This window comes from Monodon monoceros, unplaced genomic scaffold (genome assembly GCF_005190385.1).
Source record: "Monodon monoceros isolate NGI ecotype Baffin Bay Population unplaced genomic scaffold, NGI_Narwhal_1 Super_Scaffold_11, whole genome shotgun sequence".
NCBI classification, from domain to species: Eukaryota; Metazoa; Chordata; class Mammalia; order Artiodactyla; family Monodontidae; genus Monodon; species Monodon monoceros.
This window is the reverse complement of record NW_021703767.1, coordinates 2,293,360-2,320,449: the sequence shown is the minus strand read 5'-3', so window position 1 is coordinate 2,320,449 and position 27,090 is coordinate 2,293,360. Positions and strand designations below refer to the sequence as shown.

At 59.7% G+C, this 27,090-nt stretch overlaps 1 protein-coding gene across 3 annotated transcripts; it reads left to right on the top strand.

Annotated features, from left to right (window-relative positions):
• PDXK (pyridoxal kinase) lies at positions 1-25,699 on the top strand. Of its 3 annotated transcripts, XM_029215376.1 has the most exons (11): positions 1-275; positions 14,427-14,481; positions 17,547-17,651; positions 18,196-18,279; positions 18,696-18,742; positions 19,358-19,443; positions 20,612-20,657; positions 22,768-22,879; positions 23,800-23,936; positions 24,882-24,948; positions 25,198-25,699. In XM_029215376.1, the coding sequence occupies exons 1-11, from the start codon at positions 189-191 to the stop codon at positions 25,308-25,310; spliced, it is 939 nt and encodes a 312-aa protein (XP_029071209.1). In that variant the 5' UTR covers positions 1-188; the 3' UTR covers positions 25,311-25,699. The 3 variants fall into 3 exon arrangements, 2 of the variants coding, with proteins under 2 accessions (XP_029071209.1, XP_029071208.1); XM_029215375.1 differs by lacking the exons at positions 1-275; positions 14,427-14,481 and having other exon boundaries at positions 17,085-17,651; positions 25,198-25,392; XR_003792433.1 differs by lacking the exons at positions 23,800-23,936; positions 24,882-24,948; positions 25,198-25,699 and having other exon boundaries at positions 57-275; positions 20,612-22,671; positions 22,768-22,795.
• The last annotated feature ends 1,391 nt before the right edge of the window (positions 25,700-27,090 follow it).

Sequence of the window (27,090 nt, the reverse complement as noted above, 5' to 3'; positions counted from 1 at the left end):
GGACCCGCGGGTACCCAGGCGCGCTGAGGTCAGAGGGAGGCGGCCTGTAGCCCAAGCGGAGCGCCTGCGCCGAGCGGGGCGGTAGCGGAGCAGAGCCGGAGCGTGGTCCGAGCCGAGCGGAGCGCAACGCCAGCGCGCGGCGGAGACGCTGACCCCGCCCGGCCCCGCGCCGCCGCGGCAGGCCCGGCATGGAGGAGGAGTGCCGGGTGCTCTCCATTCAGAGCCACGTCGTCCGCGGCTACGTGGGCAACCGGGCGGCCACGTTCCCGCTGCAGGTACGCTTACGTAACCCGGCGGTGTCCCCGCGCCCGGCCGTGCGGGCCCGCGAAGGGGTGGCCGCAGCCGGGCCGCGTGACCTTGGCCGGGCAGCCCCAAGGGTCTGGAGCGCGGGGTGCCCAACGCGGGCGGGGGAGGCAGGCGCTTTGCGGGGGCGGGGCTTGGGGCAGCACTTGGACCCTTGCGGGTGGGATGGGGCAGGGATGCGGGCCTTTGGTTAGAATGAAGCCCCCGGCGCGAGCGGTGCTCACCCACCGGCCCGACCCTGGGGACGAGAAAATGCGGCGTCGCGGCCGGAGACCCTGCGAAGGAGGGCGCTGGGTAGGCAGGTGTAGGCACTGCTCACCTGGTGGGCTCCCCATGCCGTCCCCGCCCCCTGTGGGTCAGGATATGCTGGCCGAGAGGAGGAGGAGGAACCCCGCAGTGAGGCCCCGGGCGGCAAGGGTGGGCTCCATCCTGCGAGTGGCCGTGCCGGGGACGTGGTCCCGGGCAGGGGACGGGGCAGAGAAGGCCTACCTGCCGGTGTTGGCTCTGGAGAAGAAGAGCCCAGCGGCCAGTTCGGGCCCGTGCAGGGTCTGGCTTTAGAAGCCGCTTGTTACATGTGTCAGCCTTTCCTTACTGGGGTGCCCGCGGGCTTCCTCCTGCCTCCCCCTCCTGTCCTCGGTCAGGGGCTCACCGTCTCTCTGGCTCATCAGCCGGCACCTGCTGCTTCCTGTCGCAGCCCCGAGGTTACGGTTGGGCGGCCCTTGGAGGGGCAGGGGGAGGCCTGGGTGCAGTGGGGTGTCATGCTGGGGTGTCAGCATTGGGGTCCCTGGCACTTCCTTGCCCTGTGGGCTCAGGAGGAGGCTGGGCGTCCGGGCAAGGTGGTGGCTCTCTTGGACCACTCACCTTTGGTCCATTGTCCCTGGGCCCCATCCCTGAGTAAGGAGCCGGTGTCGGGCCCCTGCTGTGTGTGCCAGGTCCCTGTTCTGGGCCCTCAAGGATGTGAAGGGCCACCCACTCACAATGGCCTGTGGGCTGTCGGCTGGCTGGAGGGACCCTGGGGAGGGTTGGAACCACCTCAGTAGAGATTGAGGGCCGACCTGAGGCAAGCAGGAGGAAGCAGTGGAATGAAGACTGAAGGTGGAAAGGTACAGGGGTTCAAGTCCAAGGGACCTGCCCAGCCGCCACTGATCTGTGAGCACCTGTGGAGATCATGTGAGGTCCTTGGCCCTCCCGTTCTGACCATTGGGGCTGCAGACCGCGGGGGCAATCAGGGTGCGCGCTTGCACCTGTCTGGAGGCCCCATCTCTTCTTGGTCACTGATTGCTTGGGCAGGGCCAGTGCGGTGGGACGATGCTGGGGGGAAAGCGCAGGGCCCCTGAAGCAGGGGCAGACGGGAAGTTGGAACCAGGCAGTTCCCTGGCAGATACCGGTGGCAGCCGCCCCCCACTGGGAGGGAGCCTGGGGAGCGGCCCTTCCCGGAGGTGTGCAGAGGTGCGCAGGCCTCTGCTGGCTTCCCTGAGCCTCTGCCTCTCCTTCCTCTCCACCCGCCTGCGGCCACTCCTTTCTTTCTCTTTCCCTGGGGCAAACTCTGTCTCTGCTCTCCTTGTTCCTGAATTTCCCAGCACTTAGCCTCAACTTCCACACCAAAATGTCCTTTTCCAGTTACTTGACGGGGTGCTCCCCCGGACCACCCACTTGGGGAAGTGCCTCTTAAGGACTGAACCTCGGTTCTTACCTGGGGTCTCCCCAGTGCCCAGCATCCAGCATCTTTACCTGTGGGCTTGAGGGACATAGGTAGGAGGTTGTCATCTCCCTCCTGTCATCCCTGGGGTGGGGGTGACACCTCTGCCTCTGATTTAATCCATCCCTGCACCTCCTTCTGTCTACTTAAAGAAAAACACACAACATGAGGCTTGTGAGTTTAAGGTTATTTTCCCCCGCGGACTTACTGAGGATCGTAGCCCAGGAGATGCCGCTCTGAAGAGGTTGGGGAGAAACCAGTTTATATGTGATGTCTTTTTAGCTGGGAAATACATGCAGTCATCTTGGTAGAAGGTTACTGCTAATCAGGAAGAACAGATATCTTAAGTTAATGATTTTAGTGCTTTTCTAAGTATAGGAAGATGCAGGAATTTGGCGTCATTGAAATTCTTTCTGAGATACGCATCTAAGTATCTTAGGGCCTGTTTACCTAAAGCACAGAGTGCCTCCCAGGTTGTTTTTATTTTTGCGGTACGCGGGCCTCTCACTGCTGTGGCCTCTCCCGTTGCGGAGCACAGGCCCCGGATACGCAGGCCCAGCGGCCATGGCCCACGGGCCCAGCCGCTACGCGGCATGCGGGACCCTCCCGGACCAGGGCACGAACCCATGTCCTCTGCATTGGCAGGCGGACTCTCAACCACTGAGCCACCAGCGAAGCCCTCCCAGGTTTTTTTTTTTATCCTGAATTCTTCAGGTGGGCGACTGAAGTGGGTTAGACTTAGGCTTGTATCAGTTGAACCGGGGAAGTGAGCCAGGCTCTTTGTTCACACTCCCCTGGAGGCTTATGAGGCCCAGGAAGAGGGGCAGTTCTTTAGCCCGTGACCTTGAAGAAGCTCCCTTCCGCCTTCAGTCCTCTGGTGCTTAGTTGCCTCATCTGTAGAATGGACACGACGCCTGCCTCACGTCATTTTGGGGCCAGGGAACATGGGGAGGGTGAACGTCTCTGGGAGATGCCTGGGAGGTGCTGGCTGCTGAATGAGGTGGCCCCAGTGCCCGAGGGTGCTTTTCGTACCCCTCACTGTGCAGAAAGACCAGACAGGAAGGTGGTAGGGCTGGTGGCAGCAAGCCTGCCTGGGGCATCTCGGGGAGGCCAGGACCCCCCTCAGGACTGGATGTGGGTTAGGGTTCCTTACGCATGTCCTTTGCCCTCATTACCTCCTCCTCCTAATTACAGAAATAAGACGTAGCCTTGGAGGATGGAAAGAGCTGAGGAGAGGGAGAAAGTCGGAGAGGGTGGCCCTCAAAACATGTTCCAGTGGACTTCCAGCCTCTAGATTTGTGAGACAGTAAACTTTACTTTGCGGCTTGAGCGCTAACACGGTCCCTGTTTGAGGTCCAGCTTGGGGCACACAGTTCAGCCCATAACAAGCACAATTTCCAGAGATTCCTTAGCTTGCTAACCACTTAGTGCCTCCTTACCTGGAGTCCAGATTTCTCATGGGTCTTCCTCTCGCTTGGGCCCAGGCTGCGGAGCCCTTGTAAGTACTGCAGGATACTCCATGGGGTCCCATGTAGGCATTTTCCTCCCCTCCCCATGTGTGAGCTGGATCAGGGAGAGGCAGGGAGATGGGTGGCGCTGGCCCGCAGACCCGGCTTGCACCCAGCAGCCTTAGCCCAGGATGGGCTGGGGGTCAGCGGAGCCTGGGAGTGGCCTCTCCCTGCACAATTCCAGCCAGCCGTCCCTTAACTCCCAGAGCTGTGCTGACTGGGGAATATATTCTGAATACAGCTGGAGACTCCAAAGGCGTGGTTATCCGCAGAGCTGAGTATGGGACGAGAACTTGGAAATGGCAGGAGAAGGAGGGGTCTGGCTGGGCCCCGCAGACGTGGGGAGATGGGAAGATGCACTTGGGGGGGCTGGAGAGGCTGCCTGGGGGGCTACCCTGTGCCCCTGGTGTTGGAGATCTGACTCGGGGACCGTCAGTGCCTCCTGAGACTTTCTAAGCCTCGTATGCACAGCGAGAACAGCCCTCTTGGCAATTAGATGGTGCCAGGCTCCCAGGACACTGCCCGGGTGTAGATGGTGAAAATCCAGCAGGTACACGAAGCTTAGGCTTATGTATGCGTTTCCGGGGCAGCCTCAACAAAGTGCCACAAACTGGGGGCTTAAAAACCACAGATTTCTTCTCCCGCAGCTCTAGGGGCCAGAAGCCTAAAATCAAGATGTTGGCGGGCCTGCATCCCCTCCAGAGGCTGGAGCGGAGGGTCCTTCCTGCCTCCTCCAGCTTCTGGGGGCTCCAGGCACTCCTTGGCTCGTGGCAGCATCACTCCAATCCCTGCCTCCTGTCACATGTCCCCCTCCTGTGTGTCTCTTATAAGGACCTCTGTCATTGGGTGTATCTGGGTCCACCCAGATAATCCAGTATGGTCTTATCTCGAGATGTTTAACTTAATTATGTCTTAAAGGACCGTATTTCCAATTTGGTATGTGCGTGAGTCCCCAGCCAACATGTATTTTAAGGGCCACAGTTCAATCCACTGTAGATTAGAAGGAGCCTGTTCGGAGAACTTTAAAAGTGGCACAAATTGGAGGTTTAATTAAAGGCCCAGAAGTTGACACAACATCTAAAAGCTGTCCTTTTTGGGAAGGATGGCACCGGCGGCGTCAGGCTGCCTCTTCAGCTGCGGCTCCTGTGTCTCCCTCCCAGCCCTGTGGCCAGGTGTTTTTCCTGCCAGCAGCCGCTCTGCTGGGCGGACAAGCCCGTCTGAAGGTGTGCAGCCGGCTAGGTAGCTGGCTTCGGGCCGGCTCTGTGGTGCGCCCCTCCTTCTGAGGCTGTGTCTGGAGTTTGGCACCGCTGCTTTAGGCACGTGTGACCTCTGTGGTAGGGGTCAGCAGAGGCTCACGGTGCCTCCTTGAAGGGCCGTGTTGGGGGCAGGGACATTAAATTATGGAATTCTGTGGCCTTGAGATTGTGACTTGGGACCTTAGCTCAGAACCCATTTAAACACCACGTCGCCAAGATGGGAAGGCAAGACCACAGGCGGCCCCGGAAGATGGTTTAGGGGGACATTTCAGTTTGGGGCCTGCAGAAATCCACTTCATTCTCTGAGTTTCCTGGCCCCTCGGTACAGAAGCAGAACTGAGACGTCTAATAGGGCTGGGTGGAGACTCTGTTTCTTTGTACAGGGACCCCAAAGCCAGGCCTGATGGCCAGAGGGCTGGCTCAGACACCCCGCAGGAAGAGGCAGGCTGGTGGCAGTGGGTGTGCTGAGAGGCCCCTGGCCTGGAAACCTGGATACAGGCCCCTCCCTTGCCTAGTGACATGGCCACAGGAGCTGAGCAGAGGTGGACGGTCCTGGGGTGTTAGAAGCACATGTGCACGTGTGGACGACTCACCCAGCGTCTCCTAGAGGCTCGTGACTGGGTCCCAAGGAGGCGCTTCAGACCATAAGGAGTTTATTTCAAGCCTCTCACATTGAAGAACCCTCTGAACCACAAGGTGGTCTTCTCCGGAGGTATCTTGATTTGTGGTCAAAATACCTGGTCCTTTGGAAAATCTTTACTTTTTTCCTTAGAATTCCTGGGATAAAAATGACCTTTGCAGCAGAACTGCATTTGGAAGATACTGGAAGAATGTCACCTGCCCTTTAAAAGACACAGTTTTTGCCTTCGCATTTTTCATGGTGACACATGCATTGGCAAACAGTGCCAACGCCCCAAAGCGCACCTCCCTCTGGCCCCACTCCGGCCACCCAGCACTTCCCGGGGCGGGACGCACTGGGGCTGGCACCCTGTTCTGTGCTCTGCAGGCCACATGGATCTGCTTGCTCCCCTCTGGCCTCTGGAAGCCCCCATCTCATCCACAGTGTGTCCCAATCCTGGAACTTGGGTGTTGCTTCATTATTTCTCCAGCCTTTATTTTCCCAAGAAGGTCCCGAATTGCTTAATATCTTGATTTTCTGACTCGTAGTTTGGGACTGAGATTTCTGTTATTCTTCTCTGCCTCTCATGCAGAAAAGCACGAACTTAATTGTCTGTGGTGTGTGTGGGTGTAGCATGTGCGTGAGCATGTACGTGTGCGTGCTCAGGTGTGGGTGTTTACGTGTGTGGACACCTGTGCAGTCGTGTTGTGCGGCATTGCTGTACGCTTGGTGGCACCCTGTGTTGTGCTGCAGTGACCGCCCCTCACAGGGACCTCTCTGGAAGCGCCTGCCAGCAGGTGGCTTCCGGGACTGCGCACAGCAGGGACTGTTGGCTGTGGGGCTCAGGGGCTTGGATGTCCCCTGGTGCTCAGCCACTCGGAGCTTTTGAAATAAGATCACAGAGTGATCCGGAAGAGTGATGCCGAGGAGTAGAACAAATGGAGTTTCTCAAGAAGAAGGGAAGGAGGTGTCCGGCCACGGGCCTTGGGCTAGAATCGGACGGTCAGCCGCGGAGGGGCAGCTTCTCCCTCCCCTGCTGACCCAGAGCTGCTTTCCTGTCCCCCGTCTGATGCCAGTGCCACTGGGAACTTGGGGCGAAACCACTTCTTTTATTTAGGGCTTTGCAGTGCAGCCCAGCTGAACATGACCGGCTAGTGTGCAAGGCCTGGGAGCCGGGGCGGGTGCGCTGTGCTGGGAGCAGGGCTGGGGCTGGGGTGATGGGGTCCGGGGCTATGATGCTGAGGTGAGAGTGCCCGTGGGCACAGGTGGCCTTGGGACTTAAGGCTGCTTCGGGGGACACAGGGCTGTTTCCAGTAGGAGTTCCCATTGGAGACTAGAGGTTGGGGGTTGAGCTGAGTGGTAGGGCTGACCAGGGATGGGTGGAGTGAGGGACGCCAGGCACCCAGCCCTGAGGCTAATCAGGCCGATCACAGGCATGGGGCTTTCTTGTGTCCCCTCTTTCCTAAAGCTGATTTCCTAGGAAAGTGACTAAAGGTCTTGCAAAACAAGCCGCAGTGAGAGTTTCTGAAGATGGTGAAGTGACCCCTCTCGCTGCCCAGCACTGACCCTGGAGGAACCAGGGTGGTCTGAGCTTCCCGCTCCTGCCGTCTGCGTGCTCTGCTGAGTTAACGACCGGGTCTCACTGTGTCCGCCTGGCTGTCAGCAGTGAGTTGATGACGTAGCAGCCGGGCGGGCAGCCGGGAGCACATAACCCCCCCCCCCCCCCGCAGGCCGCGGGATCAGAGCATGGCTCCCAGCCCCCCAGCACGTGTAGCTGCCCTCGGGGAGGGATGCCCTGCCCGCAGAGGTGGACAGGGGTCTGCGTGGGGCGAGAGGCGGGGGCCTCTGTGGACGGCGTCTTTGGCGTCCCTGCTCTTTGTGGCCGGACGCCTCTGGCGCATCTCGCCGCCCTCCCCCACTGTCCCCAGGTGCGCCTGCGCATCAGACGTTGGGGTCTCCCCTGCCCCGGGAGAGGGGTGGGAAGCTGGAACGTGGGGTTGCGGAGCAGCGCCTGACGCCGGGACCTCGCCCAAGTGCCTCGGTTTTGCCTGTGCATCTCGGTGGGCCTCCCGGCTCTGAGACCGCGTCCCCGGCGTTAGCTGTGCTCACGTGGTCACGTGCGGACCTGCACGAGCCCAGTGGGCAGCAGGCTGGCTGGGTGTGGTGCTTTTCGGCTGAGGCTCTAGTTCTTTCTGCTCTCGGAGCCTGAGGCCTGGCTTTGGCCCCCGGCCTGCATCCCGAGGCCCACGGGCCACAGGTGGCGGGGAGTTCAAACTCCTAAAATCCCCGCAAGTCCAGGTGCTCCAGCAGAGGCAGAGAAGGCAAGGTTTCCAGCAGGGGCTTGGGGCCAAGAGACCTTTTTCTACACTGAGGAGAGGAGCTCACAGAGGCCAGAGGCGACAGAGCTTTTGGGGCTTCAGAAAGCGGCGTGGAATTCACAGGCAGTGGGACGTGCAGCCTGTGGTCTAGGCTTCATCCCATGGCAGCCCTAGAAGGTTGGGGGTCAGTGAGGTGCATCTGGGGCCCCGGGGCCAGGGGAATATGGCGGCACAGAGGCTCCCACGATGGGAGTGAGGACTTGAAACAGCAGGCCCTCTTGGGCCATCTCCACAGAGAATTCCAGGAGCATCTGCCCCTGGCTGGCGCCGGGCTGGGGACGGTGGAGGAGGGGGATACACCGGAGGGGGGAAGGGGGGAGGGGAGAGGCCAGAGGGGGTGTTTCTCATCTCGTGAGGCCTCACTTCCCCTCCCCTCCCCTCTTTCTCTTTTTCCTTAAAATGAGTCTTGTTGCTGGTAAATGGTGAAAATAGCAGGGGTGGGGCAGGGCCAGCTTCCCCGGTGTGAGTGGGAAGACAGGCTTGTTGGTTCCCGGGCCTGGGATGCGGCCACGTTAGTGAGTGAGCCTTGCCGTGAAATGCAGTAACTAGTGGAGGAGTGTGTGCTGGGATCGTTACAGACCTGCTGATGTAAATATAACTGACATCAGCGTGAGCATTATGGCTGCACAGCTGCATCGCTCCTCGAGGGGCCTCTGAGTTCAGGGCCAGCAGTGCACGATGTCTTCTCCTTCAGAGCACGCTGACTGCCTCTTCCACCCCAGCCAGAGAACTCTGCTTTGCTTTTCGATAATTGAAGCATAGTTGATTTACGAAATTGTGATAATTGAAGCATAGTTGATTTACGATATTGTGTTAGTTTCAGGTGTACAGCACAGGGACTCGGTTATACATATATATTCTTTCAGATTATTTTCCATTATAGTCTATTATAAGATATAGGATATAATTACCTGGGTTATACAGTAAATCCTTGTGGTTTCTCTGTTTTATATGTAGTGACGTGCTCCCATATTCCTAATTTATCCCTTCCCCGCCTTCCTTTCCCCTTCTCTAACCACACATGTGTTTCCTGTGTCCGTGAGTCTATTTCTGGTTTCGTATTATTTTTTAGTATCCACATATATGTGATGTTGTCTAATATTTGTCTTTCTCTGTCTGATTTCACTTAGTATGATAATCTCTGGAGCCATCCCCATTGCTGCAAATGGCCGCATTCATTCTTTTTTATGTCTGAGTAATATTCCAGCGTGTGTGTGTGTGTGTGTGTGTGTGTGTGTGTGTGTGCGCGCGTGCGCATAAATAAGCTCTAAGAGAACAAAAAACTTAACTTTGTTCAACTCTATTTCACAAGACCTAGAAAAGTGCCCAGCACTGGGTAGACTCCTAATAAATCTGAGTTAAGTAGAAGAATGAATGAGTGAATGAATATATACACACACCACATCTTAAACCAGTCTTCTCTTGATGGACACAGGTTGCTTCTGTTGACGAAAAATTAATCCATCAATCTAAGAAAGAAATGGAAAATTTTATTCAAGCCAAATTTGAGGATTATAACCCAGGAAGAGCATCTCAGAAAGCTCTGAGAACTGTTAGGCCTGTTAGAAGTCAAGACACAGTTACATAAATTTTTGGAGACAGCCAGGCATCAAATGTCATATTATTGACAGTTTACATAATCCATGTGACCCCTTACAAGATCAAGAAGGAATGTTATCTTTAAGGAATTGTCTTGTAGATGCTGGGAGAATGTTACTCTTTATGGCTGAGCAGGTATTTCTGCCGACGGGGAGGTTTGTAGATGCAGATAGATGATACAAAGTGGGGGGAGAGAGGAGGCCAAAGGGCAGAGAACATTTTTTTATGTTTAAATTTTTCTTGTCTTGCCATAAAATAGGAATTTTGTTTCATACTTCCGTATCTTGGCTATTGTAAATACTGCTGCTGTAAACATTGGGGTGCGTGTGTCTTTTCGGATTAGAGTTTTCGTCTATTCTGGCTTTATACCCAGGACTGGAATTGCTGGATCATATGGCAACTCTATTTTTAGTTCTTTAAGGACCCTTCATACTGTTCTCCATAGTTACTGCACCAATATACATTCCCACCAACAGTGTAGGAGGGTTCCCTTTTCTCCACACCCTCTCCAGCATTTGTTATTTGTAGACTTTTTTTTTTTTTTTCGTGCGGTACGAGGGCCTCTCACTGCTGCGGCCTCTCCCGTTGCGGAGCACAGGCTCCGGACGCGCAGGCTCAGCGGCCATGGCTCACGGGCCCAGTCGCTCTGCGGCATGTGGGATCTTCCTGGACCGGGGCACGAACCCGTGTCCCCTGAATCGGCAGGCAGACTCTCAACCACTGCGCCACCAGGGAAGCCCATTTGTAGACTTTTTGATGATGGCCATTCTGACCCATGTGAGGTGGTACCTCATTGTACTTTTGATTTGCATTTCTCTAATAATTTGCGATGTTGAGCATCTTTTCATGTGCTTGTTGGCCGTTTGTATGTTTTCTTTGGAGGTCTTTTAGGTCTCCTGCTCATTTTTTGTTTGGCTTGTTTGGTTGTTTTTTTTTTTTTTTCTATTGAGCTGTGTGTGCTGTTTGTGTATTTTGGAAGTCAAGCCCTTGTTGGTCACATCGTTTGCAAATGTTTTTTCCCATTCTGTAGCTTGTCTTTTTGGTTTGTTGATGGTTTCCGTTGCTGTGCAAAAGCATGTAAGTTTGATTATGGCCCATTCGTTTATTTTTGCTTTTATTTCTTTTGTCTTGGGAGAAGAGAACTCTGCTCCTAGAGGGTGCGTGTGAGTAGGCTGGACTCTCCTGGGGCTTCCACCCACACTCGATGGGGTTGTGCAAGGGTGAGCCAGGGGTAAGCTAAGAGGAAACAGAACGGGGTGTCTTCACAGTTGGTTGATTTCCTTTGCTGTTGTCACTGCTCTTGCTTAATAACTGTTTGCTCCTGCATTCTTTTGTTCCCTTAAGATCGTTAATTGCTGAGAGCTGTTCAGGGGCAAGCACTGTGACCAGGCTTAGGTCACACATGGCTTAGACCACAAGTGGCTTCTCTTGTGTCAAGAAAGCCATGCCTGGTCCTCTTCCTCCTGGGACCCCCCCACCCTGTCTGTCTACGGTTGGGACTTAAAGCTGAGGGGTGGGGGATGTGTAGGGCTGTGTAGTGCGGGTGCTGGGAGCAATGGAAAGACCACAGCTGCTTCTGGGGGCCCCCCTTCTGCAGGTGAAGAGCGGTGCTGGGGTAGAGTGACCAGCAGGGGCAGGACCCTCCCCATCTCCCAGTCTCTTCCCCTCAGTGCTCAGTCGGGAGCCCCTGGTTGAGCAGGGATGTGATGTCCGGGGTCGCAGTCCCAGATCCCAGAGCTGAGTACAAAAGGTGTGTGGGGGGTGTTGAGCTGAAGACTAGGTTTTAACAGCAGGCACCTCCTTTTTCTGGGGTCCAGGGGCTCCCATGTTGGAGCCTGGCCCTGTGCCCTGTCTTCCTGCTGCGTCCCCCGGCCCTGCCCTCACACTAGCCTCTGATGCCAATTCATAAGCTGCTGGTAGGTGAAATGGAGATGCCAGCCCAGGGGCTTAGCGCTACCGTTTAGAAGCAGAGGCCAGTGGCTTCCAATGTGGCGGCTCTAAAGGATTAATTATCTGTGCATGCAGAAGCAGTGGAGCAGGCTATTTTGAAAGGATTTTCAGGATGTGTGTCATCGTTGCTTCAGATCTTGTTTCTTTGAAGTCGATTAGAATTTAGGGACCTGGAATACCGCAAGCTCTGTCTAGGAGGCCGTGAAATCTGGCAAGTAAAGTTGCAAAGTGCCAATTTTAAGTTTCTAGTTTAAGAAGACTTGATTTTTGCTTTATTACTTTAAGTCCTCATAATACTGGCTTGAAATTTTTAGAAAGACGTTGAAATACACGTCATAAGCGTGTAGCTCCATACGTGTTCACAAAGGGAGCGCGCCTGGGTAACCACCGCCCCCGTGGAGAGCTGGGGTGTGGTCCTCGTCTGCACCCAGGCCCCCCCCCCCCCAACACCCCGAGTCACTACCCTCACCGCCCGGAGAGACGCTATCCTGGTGGCCAGGGAGCTTTGCCTGTTCGCGATATTGAGGTGAGACCTGAAGGTTGGTTGGTGTTGTTCAGGTGAAGAGGGAGGGAAGGTTTGGGAAGTTACTGGTGCACAGGAAGGCACGCACAGCCAGGGCACAGTGGCCGACGATGGGGCCCCTGGGGCAGCCACGGCCCGGGGTTTCCATGCTCTCTCCCCGACCTCCGTCTCTCCGAGAGGTTCTGCGGGTGGGGGCCCCGCTCTCACCTGCGTCCCCCCTCCGCAGGTGCTGAGATTCTCAGTTACCTGGGCTGTGCAGTGTCTGTTTCCAGAGTTGGTGGAATTGCTCACCTGCTGCGTCTCCTCCCTTTCTCTGTCCTTGAGGATCAGTTATAAAAGGGTCACTCGTTCTCATTTTTGTGGTTTCCAGGAGAGAGAGGGCCCGAAGGTCACGGTCCACGTCTCGCTGGGAGTCCCCGGTGGGCGGCATCTCCTCCTGCAGCAGTGAGCTCAGCGGTTGAGCTCAGGGGCCGGCCCCACTTCCCACCCCGCAGGGCACTGTCTCCTGATTCCCCCGGTGGCTGCCGGCTTCCCCGGCTTGTGTGGCTCCTTTGGTGGGGTCTCTGGTGGCTCGTGTGGAAGTGAACTTCCCAGCTGAGACCCGGCTGGGGGTGGGGAGAGGACGGAGGGGACTGGGCACCGGGGCCAGGGTGTAGAGCGGGGCGCGCGTGAGACCGATGTGTGTGTCAAATGAGCGAATACTCATCAGGCCCTGCTCTGTGCCTCGTCCCAAAGAACAGGGTCGCAGCTTCCCTGGGGGGTAGGGCAGGAGCGCCGTAGAGGGGGGAGGGGCGAGTCCAGGAGAGGAGGAGGGACCCTTCCGGGCAGGTGCCAGGGTGGCTCAGCGCCAGCCCCTGGGGCACCGTGTGCGAGGCGGGGAGGGGGCCGGCGGGGGTGGGAAATGGTGGGTCGCGTGGGAGGTTCCGAGAGGCCGCGCTGGTGGCCTGGGGTAGGGGGCAGGGGCGGGAGCAGACGCACCAGGAGGCAGAGGTGCCGGGCCACCGCCTGGTGGATGACGTGGCCTTCAGCTCAGCCCCCTCCCCAGAACCCGTGGGTGGGAAGACCCTCCCCCAGCGGTGGCGCCCAGGAAGGCTCAGCTCCCGGCAGGCAGCGAATCCGATGTCGGTCCGGGGTGGTGGCTCCAGAGGCAGGCTGGCCCTGAGCTTGTTTGGACTGAGTGTGGGAAGGCGGCCGTGGTCAGAGTCCACGCATGAGCCCCTTGCCTCCCCAGGGGTGGGGGGACACGAAAGAAGGCCTGAGTTGGTCACCTGTGCTCTGCCCCTCGGGGGTGGCCACCTGGTGCCGCAGGACACGGCCGGGCCCTGGGTGCCGCTCACGCTGGGTGGACTCCTGGGTGTCCGGCCTCGCCCGGGTGGGTGGTGCCTCCCGGCTGTACCCTGAGCACAGGGCCCTGCACGGGGTCTTGGTGCCGTGCTGGCCGCGTTCCTTGGGCAGCTGGGGTGGCTGGCCGTGTGGAGCGATGCAGTGGATGCTCTGAGAGGCAGGGAGGGGACCACACTGCGGGGTCCTTGTCCCGGGTCTGCGCACGGCGATGGCGGTGAGGCCAGCCTGGAAGAGGCCGGTGGGGCCTGGCGGGGATCCTGGGCCCTGATGCCCACCACCTCTGAGGGCCGAGGGCCGAGGGGGCCCACAGGGAATGTGACTTCTCCCGCCGAGGGATCTGCGGTGTCCTGTACCTCAGTTCACCCGAAGGAACCAAGACCGATTCAATGCAGAAAAATAGGAAAGTAGAGATACGCACGAGGAAAAACCGCTGTGGGACACGCTGTCAGACTTGTGGAGACGTCCGGCCGTTTTAGACACAACCTCTTGTCCCCGTCATTAAGCAGGGGGGCTTCTACTTCACAGACCTGACTTTAGCTCCGCGCTGGCTTTACCTTTTCTCCAGTCACCTGCTCTGACTGCTGGAAGTGAACTTTCTAGACCTTGTGTTCGGGCTCTCTCGGCACCAGAGCGCCACCCCTCCCCTCCCTTAACCGCCCTGCCCCCGGCGGCCAGGTGACCTGAGCTGGGACCGCGTGAGGCTGGCCCTGTGGGGTGGGGTCCCTCTCTCGTCTGGGAGCGGGTCTGTGCCTGCGATCGCTTAGGACCTTTGGCTCCGGGCTGGGTACCTTCTTTCTCCCCAGCTGGCACGTGACGATGCAGGGGCTACAAGCCAGGCTCCCAGGGAGGGATTGGGAGCCCTTGGCCTTGCCCCTGCGTTGGGCTGGGGGCCGGAACACAGACGACCTCACTGCCCTGTGTCCTGACAGATGGATGCCTTGCTGGTCTCTGTGAGCACTTCCATTTGGTGGCATTTCCGGAAGTGATGTGCTGAGTTCCAGCGGGCAGGCAGTGGCCTCTGAGCCCTGGCCCTTCAGGGGTGCCTGCTCCCCGACATGTTTCCCGTCGCCTCCACGCACGTCACCGGAAGTGCAGGTGCTGAGGCTGACCTGGGGAGACCTCCCCCGCTTCCTGTCCTCCACGTCTGGGACCCTCCAGCCAGCCCCAGGCTGGGTCAGGCACCTGCCGTGGGTCCCTGGAAGCCCACCAGCTCTCTTACACCCGCTCCTTCTCTGTCCGTCTTGCAGGTTTTGGGGTTTGAGGTCGACGCAGTGAACTCTGTCCAGTTTTCAAACCACACAGGTAAGGCGTCAGCCTCAGCGGTCCTCGCAGAGCTGAGTGTGGGCGTAGGACGCGGCCGCTCACCTTCCAGACGGGAAATGGAGCCGGGGGTGTGGTCCTGGCCGAGGCTGCGCAGCACGTGCACACGGGGCTCAGGGGGCCTGGGTTTGCCGGCTGCGTGTTTAAATCAGTGTGGCTGCTTTGGAACTGGATGGCCTGGCGGGTGACGTGGCCTCTCGGCCCCCCGCTTTCCTCCGTGAACCAAGGACGGTGATCCTCGTACCTGCTCTGGGCCCCCCAGCCTGGGTGGCACTGTGGACTGGGTGGGGAGCAGATCCCACCTTTCTCGTGAAAGCCAGAGCTTCGGGGAGCTCGTGTGTGTGTCTCTTCATGCACGGGGACCCCAAGGATTTCTGTGCACAGAAAGCTGTGCGATCGCTGCCGCCTTGGGTTCGTGAGGGTCACAGCCCTTGGAAAGCCCCCAAGGTGTCAGGCAAGGGCCCCGGGCTCCCCACCCCCATGGCCTCAGAGACGCCCTGACCTGGGATCCCTGAGCTGGTGCTGGCAGGGGGACAAAGCCTCTCAGTTCTTGGAAACATTCCCACATCCCTTCTTTGAAATTACTCTGAACACTGACGGAATCTCAGAGCACGGAAGGTCCCAGAAACTGCTGGCCGAGTGCCGACCAGATACACGGAAGGGTGCTTCCCCTTGGCCCGATTCTTCCGGGTGGGGTTCTTGGAAGGGAGGGGGTGTCACAAGTCACCCGTTGAGGAGGAACAGCACACTGGGTTCAGATGAAAAGGCTACAGTTCCCACTAAGAGTCCTTTCCTGCCTTTGCTTTCAGAGTGCTGGGCACAGTGACATTTGGACACGTCCCCAAAAGTTGTCAACCCAGTGAAGCCCTTCAGAGCTTACGGGTTTTACTGGCTGGTTTAACTACCCCCTTTTTTTTTTTTAAGTGAAAGAGCCAAGTTGGCTTAGACATTAGACGATGATGCCCGCCGCCCCGCTCCAGGGCAGCGCTGGGCTCTGAAGCAGCAGCCGGTGTTCTGTGGCTGTTCCTTTAGCGAGTTTCCTGTTACGCAAGAGCCGAGCCCTTGGACGAGCGGCTGGAAGAAACTGGACAGGGCTGGGGGTTGGCGGGTGGGGCAGGGCCAGCCTTCCAGGCACGTAGGGTTTGGGGTGTGACCTGCTGCCAGGCCTGGTGGTGACCCCCTGGGGGCGCAGGACCAGGTGCCTACAGCAGACGTGCAGGGAGGAACTGGGTCCCTCGGGGTCACCGGCTCGGCCTCTGCGGAGTTTGTTTTTTCATCTGTAAACTGTAAATTGGGTGGGTTGGACAGAGGACCAGAGTGCCCCTGTGTTTCAGAAGGGTCTCCTGAGTTTGGAGAGGAGAGGCTGGGTTGGTGGGGGGGGGCAGTAAAAGGAGTGGGCCCGAACCTTCTCATCATGTTAGGAAGCTGGCTCGCCGGGTGGGGGGCGACCCATGCTTGAGACCTGGCGGGGGCTGACTGCACATCACGGGCTGCACTGTGTCCCCTCAATTCACGTGTCAGAGTCCTAACTCCCAGGACCTCAGATGTGATAAGGTCTTTAAAGAGGCAGTTAAAAGGTACATGGGGTCATTGGGGTGCCCCTGCTCCAACCTGATTGGTGCCCACGGAGGAGATTAGGACACAGACACATGCCCAGAGGGGCAACCACGTGGGGACGCAGGAGAAGCCCGCCGTGGGGCTCTCAGAGCAACCAGCCCTGCGACACCGTGATCCCGGACTCTGGCCTCCAGAACTGTGGGAGCCCCTGTGGTTCTTGGTCACAGCAGCCCTAGGACAAGAGAAGTACATGTGCTACGGAGTCAAACCGCACGGTGTTGGGAATTCGGGAATTGAGATCCTGCAAGCCACACAGCGCAGCCAAAAAAAAAAAAGAAGAAACCACCATGTCTGGAATGATGTTCGGAAAACCAAGGGGCAGGAAGGGCCGTTGCTCCTCCCGCCTGGGCCGGTGGGATTTTGTGGCAGCAACACCTGCGGGGACACAGCCAGAGGCTGCGAGCTCTTAGCAGACACCTGAGCCTTGGGGGACAGCCCTGCGAGAGATGGGTCACCTCGCCTTGGTGGACCCTCCTTGCCTATGGCCCTCCCGACTGGTTAATGGGCGTCCACCAGAGGCCACGCCGTCCTGGAGAACTGCTGACGGGTGTTGTCGGGTGTTGGCCCCTCCGCGGCAGGAGAGCCCTCGCCCCACGGGCACAGAGGGCGCCGCAGCCCCTTCTCCAGGCCCACAGCCCAGCCGGTGCGGGACTTGCAGGACAACACCCGAGACGGCAGGGAGGGTCTGGGGCTGTGGCCGGGATCTGCTTCCCGTGGTCTGTACTCGACTTTGCTGTCATAGAAATCAGCCCTCCCCGAGGCTTTTACTCATGTGCTTAGGAACCCATCCGTTTGAGTGGTCCCTCTTGGCGTAAGAGCTGCCAGGATGGACTTGCCGTGGGCAGACTGCGGGGTGTCCCTGGTGGGGTGCGCCCGCCCCGAGGGACCTCGAGAGGGCCTCCTGCCTGCCCTGTGGGCGCTTCACCGGGGTGTCTGTCGGGTCAGGAACCCGGGCCACAGCCTCTTTCTGGTCCACATTCGGCTCTTGGTCAGGATTTGGCCCGAGACTTGGATCCGTTGCAGCTTATCTTGGATGGAGGTGGGGGTGCAAGGAGCCCCTACCTGCCAGGGTGCGCAGGTAACAGTCTTCAAGCAACTCAGCCTGGATGGGGGACGTGCACAGGAGAGGCTGGCAAAGCCAGGGACCGTGACACGATGGGGACGCTCCCGGGTGCCCTGCCAAGGACAAGGAGAAGTTTCGCAGCCCTGCGTCCTGTCTGTTGGTGCAATGCAGGCTGCACAGGCGTCCTCAGGCGGCCTGCAGAGCTGGGCCCTCGCTGCACCGGGTGGGAGGGTGGACCCCGGACTCAGTAATAACAACCCCAGAACGTGTCGGAGCCAGATGCGCTTTCGGGGGGGACCTGCCGAGGGCCGTGTCGCCCGCGTGCCCCACGCGTCAGGGCCTGCGTGTTCTGCTCTCCCCCCACCAGGCTACTCACACTGGAAGGGCCAAGTGCTGAACTCAGATGAGCTCCATGAGCTGTACGACGGGCTGAAGCTGAACGACGTGAACAAGTATGACTACGTGCTCACGGGTGAGGCCCAGGGGACGGGGTGCCGGGACCGGGGGGGTCCCTGCCTCCCTCAAGGAGGGATGGTCCTGCCATCAGGAACTCAGTGGGGCCCTAGTGACCGCATGACCTTGGGGGTCCTGGCTGTGCCACGTCTCCATACTGGGGTTTCCACGCTCACGGCGGGGGACAGGTGGGGTGTTGGGAAGGGGTCTGAGGCAAAAACACCCAGATAAGCAACACGCTGACACCTGGTGTGTTGGTTTCATTTACAAGCCCACGTGGTTGCATTTATTTATATACGTGGTTAGAAGTGAACATGCGGATTCTGGAAAATGGAAAAGAGGAAGGAGAACGGTCCTCGTACACCCGCGGCTTCTTCCTTTCCTGTAAAAGTTAACGTTCCTTTTGGGAAATGCCCGGTGTCCCCTGGTGCCTACGGTTGTGGGGGGCACCTGTCTTGGCCCCGGCTGCAGGGTCTGGGCACTGCCTGCCATTCTCTGGGCAGATGGGCTTGATGGCGCCATTGCCGTGGTTGGGTGACGAGAGTTCTCTGTCCCTCCCAAAGGTTACACGCGAGACAAGTCCTTCCTGGCCACGGTGGTGGACATCGTGCGGGAGTTGAAGCAGCAGAACTCCAGGCTCGTGTACGGTAGGTGCTGGGAGCCCCAGGAGCGGGCGGCTCAGCCTCCTTCTTTCTGGGCTCCCATCTTCACGTTCTGCCCCTCCCAGCACACGGGCTCTGTCTGGGGACAAGAGCCTCACACGCGACCTCACGGTGAACCTGGCGTCTGTCTGGGGCGGGTGAGAGAAGCCGGTGGCCACACAGGGCTGTGATCAGTTTCAGGGTGGGGCGTGTGACCACCCGGTCCCTGGGTGGGGTGAGGGACTCCCCAGGTGGGGCTCGGACAGCAAAATGCAAAATGCCAGGTAAGGAGGTAAATGAGGACGGGAGGCCGTGCTTTTCCCATTTTAGTTGCGCGTGTGAAACTTAACAACAAGTCAGATGCGGGGCGCGCCTCTCAGCGCCGCCGCTTTAGCTGATGAGATGCCCTTTGTCTCCCGCAGTGTGCGACCCTGTGATGGGAGACAAGTGGAACGGAGAAGGCTCCATGGTTAGTGCTTCCCCGCGTTGGGGTGCGGGCCGTGGGGCTGTTGGCGGCACTCTGAAAGTGTCTGCCTGGGCGAGACACTGCTCTCGGGCCAGAGACACGTCCTTGTCCCTTGTCGGGAAGGAGGGGCCGGGGCTGGCAGAAGAGGTTTCCACGAAGGGCCCCAGAGGAGGTATTTCAGGGCCGTGCATCCCTGTTGCAGCTCGAGCAGCCGCAGGTGATTTGCAAAAGAACGAACATGGCTGTTTTCTAATCGAATTTCGGGTGTGGACACTGAGCTTTGAATTTCCTCTAATTTCCACGTGTCACAGAATATACTGTTTTTCTTTGGACTTTCCCCCCAACCATTTAAAAACATGAAAGGCACCCTCAGCCCACCAGCCACACACCAGCAGACTGTGGGCCCGGGTTCCCGACGCTGATGTGGGTTGAGCGGGCGGTGTCATCACACGGATACGGTGGAAAGCCACTAGTGGGGACCTGACCCGGATCGTCAGGGCTGGCTGCCCCAGCCCTGCCTCGGGACCCCTTGGAGCCTTGGGTTCCCCCAGCACGAGCCACCCTGGCCTCCCTCCCTCACCCCTCACACGTCAGCCTGTTCCTGTCTTTTTCCCGCAGTACGTCCCTGAGGACCTCCTTCCAGTTTACAGAGAGAAGGTCGTGCCGGTTGCAGACATCATCACCCCCAACCAGTTTGAGGCTGAGTAAGTCATTTGAGTCGGCTGGAGCAGTCAGACCCACCCCCCATCCCCATGGGGAGAGTGACAGGGACCCTGCTGGAGAGTCCCAGTCTGCGGGGCAGGGAGCTGCCAGCCCACCTGAGCGCCAGGGCGGGCACTGGTTGTCAGCAGCAGTGGGCAGTCGTTTCCCCCCGACTCCCTGTGGTCATGCTGGTCCCCGAGCAGCGAGAGCCTCTGGGGACAGAAGTGGGCAGAGGCGCTGTGGCAAAGCCGGGGGTGCACGTGGCTGACACGGGCGATGGGACGGGGAGCCCACGCCAGCTGACGCGGGCCACCGCCCCGGAGCTCTGAAACCCACATCCCAAATCTCTGCACGAGGTTAAAAGGACCATGCCGGCCCCGCTGCCCAGCGCCGTGTTTCCAGGGGCCTTTCTTGGATGCCCGGCCCCCCCGATGGACAGGAGAGCTGGGCACTCAGGGGGTTGAGGAGTGGCTCCTGGGCCCTTGGGGCGTGAGCACTGCAGTGGGTGTGTCCCCATCGCGTTCGGCTCTGTTAGGCCAGCAGCGATATCCCCTCTGGCCCCGAGGCCGCCCTATAAAGTAGGGATGGGGGCCTGGGGTTCCCTCACCCGGGCCTGTCGATGCTGGGGGATGGCGGCTCACCCGGAGGTCCCTGATGGTTGGTGGCTCAGGAACGTAGTGCACTGAGATTTGCAGCTGTTTGCGAGGACGCTGGCTGCCCTCAGTGGCACCGTGTGCTGTGACCGTGCACGGCCGTCCTTCCCCGTTGTTATGTGTAAACGTTAACCACGGTCTGGAACTTCAACCCGCTCCCATGATGTGTGAGTCCCTTTTTACTTTTTAAATTTATTTTTATTTATTTTATTATTTATTTGGTTACGCTGGGTCTTGGTTGCGGCACCCATGTGGGATCTGGTTCCCTGATCAGGGATCGAACCCGGGCCCCCTGCGTTGGGAGTGCAGAGTCTTACCCACTGTGCCACCAGGGAAGTCCCGTGAGTCCCCTTTCAAACTGACTCTTGACTGGTCCCCAGACACGGTGGCCGCCTGGTCCGCGACGGCGGGCAGGTGCCAGCCAGTTCCCTGTGGGGCAGGAGGGGTCACCAGTGCACCGTAGGTAGCCCTGGGGCTCTTCCAGGCGATGGCTCAGCTGTGCTTGTCTGCCTCCCAGGTTGCTGAGCGGGAGAAAGATCCACAGCGAGGAAGAAGCCTTAGCGGTAAGGAGGCCTTCCTGTACCTGGCGTGGGACAGGCAGCCCGGCTCACGGTGGGAAGGGACAGCCGCACGGCCTCCGGCAGAGGAGACGGGCACCTGTGTGGCCAGCGTTGGCTTCCCATCAGCCAGCCACCCGAGGCCCGGGGAACCTTTGCAAGTTCCGTTTCGGCCCCTTGGTTGGTCACCTGCAGCCTAGTGCCTGCTGGGTCTGGGTTCGCGCGCTGCCCGTCCCAGCTGTCTCTGGATGAGCGTCCGGGGCCGTCGCAAAGCGCCGCAGACGGGGTGGCTGAGCAGCAGGGCTTTGCTCTCATAGTTTCGGAGGCCAGGAGCCCAGGCTGGCCGGCTGGCCTGTGCTGTCAGCAGCCTGTAGGGAGAGTCCTTTCCTGCCCCAGCCTCTGGAGGCGGCTGGCAGTCCTCGGTGTTCCCGGGCTTGTGGGCACATCACCCCGGGCTCTGTGTGTGTATGCGGGGTGTGTCTGCACGCACGTGTGAGAGTGCATGTGGTGTGTGTGCGTGTACGTGCGTGTGTGTGAATGGGAGGATTCCTTGCGCGTAATGGACCCGTATCTTTGTGGGCTGGCTGGGCATTTCTGGAGTCCACAAGGCAGGATTCCGGAAGGGAAGGGCGGGCTGGGCCTCTCAGGCAGGAGCTGACACCGCAGCCCTGGGCGAGATTTCTTCAAAGCTCTTTTCAACCTTCCCTCGGTACTTGCCGAGGGTCCATAGGTCTATTGCTGGGATTTATCCTCAGGTGGGGTCTGCCACCCCTGCACTGCATGCCCAGAGCACCAGGGGCTGCCAGGGCCTCACACCTTCCGCGTCTGGGCCTCTTCAGAGGCTGAGCTCACTTCACGGTCCAGGAAACACACACTTGGAGGAGCCAGGTCCTGGGTCAGAGCTGGCGGCGGCCAGTCGTGGTCACCCCTGGGCCCGTGGGGCTGTGTGTCTGTTTCCCCGATAGGCGGAGGGCTCACTGGGGCAGGAGAGCAGGCTGGGAGTACCCCCCTTCCCTGTTCTGAGGGCCTTGCTCTGAGCTGGCACAGCGGTTGGGGGGTCTCAGAGCCAGGTGACCCTGGGGCAGGAAAGAAGCAGGGCCGTGGGCACAGTGACCCCATCTCTAACACACCTGCCCAGCTTGGGAACCAGAGGAAACTCACGGTACCCAGTGCAGGGTGGGTGCTGGGCTGGTGTCACACTTCGTGTGTGTGTGGGGGTGGTGTGCATGTGCGTGCGTGTGGTGGAGGGGGTGTGTATGCTTGCACTTGGGGCATGTGCACGCGTTGTGTGTGTGCATGTGGCGTGTGGGAGTACACATACGTGCATCTGTGTGCTGGGGGTATATGCGTGCATGCAGTGTGTGCGCGTGTGTGTGGTCTTTGGGTGTGTGTGGCCGGGGACAGCCTGTGCTCGCAGGGCGTGTTCACAGGCACTTCTCTGAGGCTTTTGCACAAGGAAAACGGGACCACCTACAGCTGTTTAAAAAAAAAAGCCACCCAAAGTGACGTCTGTTCCTCATTACCCGGTGACCCTCTGGCCGGTTACCTCCCCAGCCTGCAGGCCCCGGGCCAATGAGGGGAGGGTTAGTGGCGGCATAGCCTCCTGCCTGATACGAGGCCTCCCACCTCCCACCCCTCCTGAGCCCCAGTTCACCCCGGTGAGCATTTTGCCCCGGCGTGCTGCTGGGGAGGGGGCGGTAGACGTTTGTTGAATGGATAAAGGAGTGCATAGTTTCCCAGGATGGACAGCGTGGAAGCGCTCCTCGCTTGATGGTTGCTGGGCACGGCTCCTGCCGCCCCGGAGCCCAGGCAAGAGAAGATGGTGGCCTGGCTGGTTGGCTCCTTCCTCCAGGGTTTGGGCACAGACGGGGTGCAGGTTGGGACCGATAGACATGCACCCTTGGACTTGAGGCTGGAGGGAACTGGGACGGCTGGGACCTGGCAGAGCTGTCACTGCTGGGCAGGGGCGGGGCCCATGGCGTGGCCCCTGTTCGCTGTCTCTGTCCCATCCAGGCAGATTGTAAGAAGCTGAGGGGCCGTGGGGGACGGGTGAGGGCCGCCAGGGCCCCGACTCGGGTGGCCACGGAGCGCCTTATGCGCTCCCCGTGTCCGGCAGGTGATGGATGTGCTGCACTCGATGGGCCCCGACACGGTGGTCATCACCAGCTCGGACCTGCTGTCCGCGAGGGGCAGCGGCTACTTGATCGCGCTGGGCAGCCAGAGGACTCGTAAGTCCCTGCCCGGCACCGGGCTCCCTCCCGCCTTCCTGCCGCGTCCCTCGAGGCTTCCGAGGTTTGGATGCAGTGGAAAGAAAATCGAGCCTGACTCGGCAGGTGGCCAATCTCCCCAACTCCCGACAGCTCCAAGAGAGATCAGACTGAAAACAGAGCCAGGAGAGGTTTCCGTGAATCGGGGTGTGGGGAGCGTGGGGTGCTGACTGCTCCCCCCGCGGTTACCACGCAGGTGTCTGTGACCGTGCTGGCGGCACACAGATGACATCCCCTCTTACGGGCTTGGGGGTCACGTGGACCAGCCCAGCTGGAGCCCGGCTCCCGGGGAGCCAGGTGTCCCCAGGCCTGCCTCCCCCCGTGCCCCCCACCTCAGAGCTGATGTTGACATCGCTGGGAGGACCGTTCGCGCTCTGCTGTGTCAGTCGTTCAGTTACGCTGATGCCGCAGCGTAAAATGACAGAAGGCTGGGGTCACACCCGCTGCCCCGAGCCGTGCCAGGTGTAGCTGTCACCACCCCCTCTGTGTCTGTGCAAAAGGACACTTACACACCCAGATACACTCACAGGTGCACAGTGTGCATCCACACACACGCCCACGCACGCACCCCGACCTCAGTGAGTGAGCACGGTCCCTCCAGCTCTACCCCCACCCCCGTGGCTCCCATCACACATCATCGCATGTTCCGGCCCCTCGTCTTCAGGCTGCGTGGTGTCCCCCAGGCCGCCCTGACCCTGTGGCCCTCCGGGGCTCCAGTCTCTCACTTTCTCACTTGGGACGGGCAGCCACTGGGAGGCATGGGGGATCCCTGCAGGCTGAGCCCCCTGACGCTGTGCAGGGGAGGGCAAGCCGGTTCCCGGGCTGCGAGGCCTCTGCCGGCGGAGGGTCTGGGGGCCCAGCTGCCGGACGCTTCCCCCCAGGGACCCCCGACGGCTCCGTGGTGACACAGCGCATCCGCATGGAGATGCGCAAGGTGGACGCAGTCTTCGTGGGCACCGGGGACCTCTTTGCTGCCATGCTGTTGGCGTGGACACACAAGCACCCGAACAATCTCAAGGTCAGTGGGGCGCAAACGGGAGAATGTGTCAAGAGCTGGAGTCCGCCGGGCCCGGGCCAGGAGGGGTCCTGAGCCAGACGAAAAGGGAGGGCTTCACTGAGGATGCCAGGGGAGCTGTAGCCTCAGCAGCTCGGGGTCTAGACGCGTCACGCAGGAGGGAAATCCAGTGACAGCTCGTCCTAAAATACAGCCGCTGCAGTCAGACTTGCTGGAGACCCCTCTCTTCCTGGGGATTGTCCCCCATGCCCCCGCTTTGTGTGTGAATGTCCACAGTGCCCTCGCGTGCTCAGGCGCACCCATGCCCTTTGACCTCCTTCTGGGCAGCCGTCCTTCCCCTGGGGGTCAGGCTCACAGCCTCCCCAGCAGTCAGTTCCATGTTGTGAAATGCACGGCTGGGATGGGGCCCTTCCCCTCACCTACGGGCTCAGGGGCGAGCACTGAAATGCTGTGGTTTCCCCACCCCGCTTCCCTCGAGGGCGGAGGGTGAGCACGGACCTGCTTCACGGCCAGCTGGTGCCCAGAGGAGGCCTCGCTGGTCGCCCTCAGCCAACCCCTGATTCAGTTCTGCCCTGGGTCCCAGCGTTGGGGAGGGAGTCCACTTGCCTCCCCAGCACCTGAGAAGCCCTGAGTTTTTAACTTTGAGAGGCCAGCAAGCAATGACTTTGGCCAGCTCTGGGGCAGGAGCTCTTTCCCGTGTAGATTCTTTACAACTGATTCCTTCCAGAAATGCTTATTAAGCACCTACTACATGCCAGGCAGTATTGGCAGAGCTGCCTGCGGTCCATTTAGTACACAGGCCTCTCTGCTCAGCTCTCCTGGGATCTTTGCAGCGACTGCTCCGTGACGGGGGGAGCGTGTGATTGTGGATCCCCAGTGCCTTGTCAGTGGACAGTCCCATCCAGGCGGCCTGGGGGCGGGGGGCTCAGTGTACTCTCCTCCCTGCAGGTGGCCTGTGAGAAGACCGTGTCGGCCATGCACCATGTCCTGCAGCGGACCATCAAGTGTGCACAAGGTACCACCTCACGGGCTGGCAGGGGTGCAGTGCTGCATTGTGAACAGGGCTGTGGCTCCCGCCATCTCCCTGGCGCTGGCCTTTAGGGCTGGGGCAGGGGGCAGCGTTGTGGAGCTCCCTGCTGAGATGGGAACTCAGGGGTGATCCAGAGCATTGGGGGCTCTCACAAGGGCGAGGGAAGGACGAGACAGATCCGGGATAACTTCCGCTGGCTCTGTTCCCATCATTAATGCTCTGCCTGTTCTGCAGCCAGGGCTGGGGAAGGACTGAAGCCCAGCCCGGCCCAGCTGGAGCTGAGGATGGTCCAGAGCAAGAAGGACATCGAGAACCCGGAGATCGTCGTCCAAGCCACGGTGCTGTGAGGGCCGCGCGAACCCGCTTCCTTAACGCCCAGCGTTAGGTGTCTCTGTTTCCGTCCTTGTGAAAAATGTAATGTCTGCCTTAGAGCTGTGACCGAAACTTGATATTTTTTTCTTCTTTCATGAGTGTCCAGCATCCACTGATCTTCGTTGTGAAAATGTGCTGGTCGTGCTTTTTAAAAATAACAAAGCGATCACAGAAATTTGTAGTTCGGGACCCCAGCTCCCCTCCCACAAGGCTCCTGGAAAACCAGCTCCGTGTTTACGTCTCGAGGGCGTCCTCCCCAGGCTGGCTTGGGGTACGTGGTGTACCCCCATCCTTCGTGCAAGACCCAGGGAGGCCCCTGTGTCTGCATTTCTGAGAGCGAGTCGGGGCTTAGTGTTCATGTCCAGAAAAATGATGCCAAATGTCTTTATTCTGGGTCCGACCGCACCTTCTGTGTTCCTGCTTCAGAACTTTTTGCCTCTTACTTTGCTGCAGGGTAGGCCCCTGGGGGTTTCAGATTCTCCCCTTCTGTTCACGGTGTGGACGGGCTCCTGCAGCTCACATGCACAGACGCTGCACAGTCACTTTGGCGGGGACCTTCCCAGGACCCCGAAAACCTGCCCGTCTCGCGCGTGTCGGGGGACTGCCTTGTAACTCGGAGCGTCTCTAGGGACTGCCTGGGCGACAGGACAGAAGCTGGTACGCGGCCGAGCGCGCCTGTGGGGAGATCCCTGTGTCGGGCTCCTTTTGGAGAAGTCACCCAGTTTAGGGCAGAACGGGTCAGGTGCTGTGTGTCTGCCACCTACAGCTGGTGACAACCGTGTCGTGTCACCGTGTCAGTGTGCAGGCACAGAGGGCAGGGGTGGGCTCCTGCCCCACCCCCCGTTGGTGTGCTTAACCCCACCGGCCAGTTATCTGACCCCCATCCCCCATTCCCCCCGCAGCCCCGCAGTCCCGCGTCCTGTGCCAGCCAGGTGCCCGGAAGCGAGAGGCTTCCCGGGGCCCCCGCAGCTCCGCCCCTCCCCACAGCGGGCAGGGGCAGAGCTTCACAGCAGCGGCTGTCAGGCACCTCGGGCTGGGGCAGCGCCAGCCGTGGCGCAGGCCCTGTCACCAGTCCAGCCGGCCGCTGCGGGGGTGACCTCCCTGGCCCCACTTTACCCAGAATTTTGAGGACCCCCAGGCACGGATGCAGGCGGGGTTGCCCGTCCTCAGCACCCGCCCCGACTCTGGGGGCTGCAGAGGTTTGCATCTCTCAGGAGCCCACAGTCTGGAGGGGAGCAGGGAGGCTGCAGGATGTTGGGGCCCGGATGTGGTCCCTGGGGAAGCAGGCTCTCCTAGGGCAGCCCTTGTCCCCGACCCCCAGCCTCGCCCCACAGGCAGGCCCTCTCCTGGAGCCTCCACCCTCGTCTGGCTGTGCCCACGTCTCTAGGACTCTGGCCGCCTCGGTACTGCCTTCTGCCCTTTGTTGGAAATGCCCCCGGACGAAGGCTGGCCAGTCTCCACTGGACTCTCTGTACCCCCTCCTTTTCTTTCTTCCCCACTCCGCTCACATTCCAAATGTCGTCACTCTTAGGCGTTAGTGCCTGCGCGCAGGGTGGGGGGCCTCAGCTCCCCTCAGCGGCCGGTGGGTCGGGGCGTCTGTGTCCCTGTCATGTTTCCTGGTCCCTGCAGGGCCCGCTGGCCCAGGAGGAAGGGGAAGCCTGTGGCCTGGTGGGGGACAGCCCCCCAGCAGGGCAGCCCAGGGACCAGCCATAGTCCCCCAGGGTCCTGGGCCTCTGCAGAGCCTTTAATGGAAAA

Coding starts and splice junctions, on each gene's coding strand:
- PDXK (XM_029215375.1), top strand. CDS start 17,150: ATGGAGGTGGGGGTGCAAGGAGCCCCTACCTGCCAGGGTGCGCAGGTA. Junction 17,652..18,195: donor GTATGACTACGTGCTCACGG/GTGAGGCCCAGG, acceptor TCCCTCCCAAAG/GTTACACGCGAGACAAGTCC. Junction 23,937..24,881: donor AGCACCCGAACAATCTCAAG/GTCAGTGGGGCG, acceptor TCCTCCCTGCAG/GTGGCCTGTGAGAAGACCGT.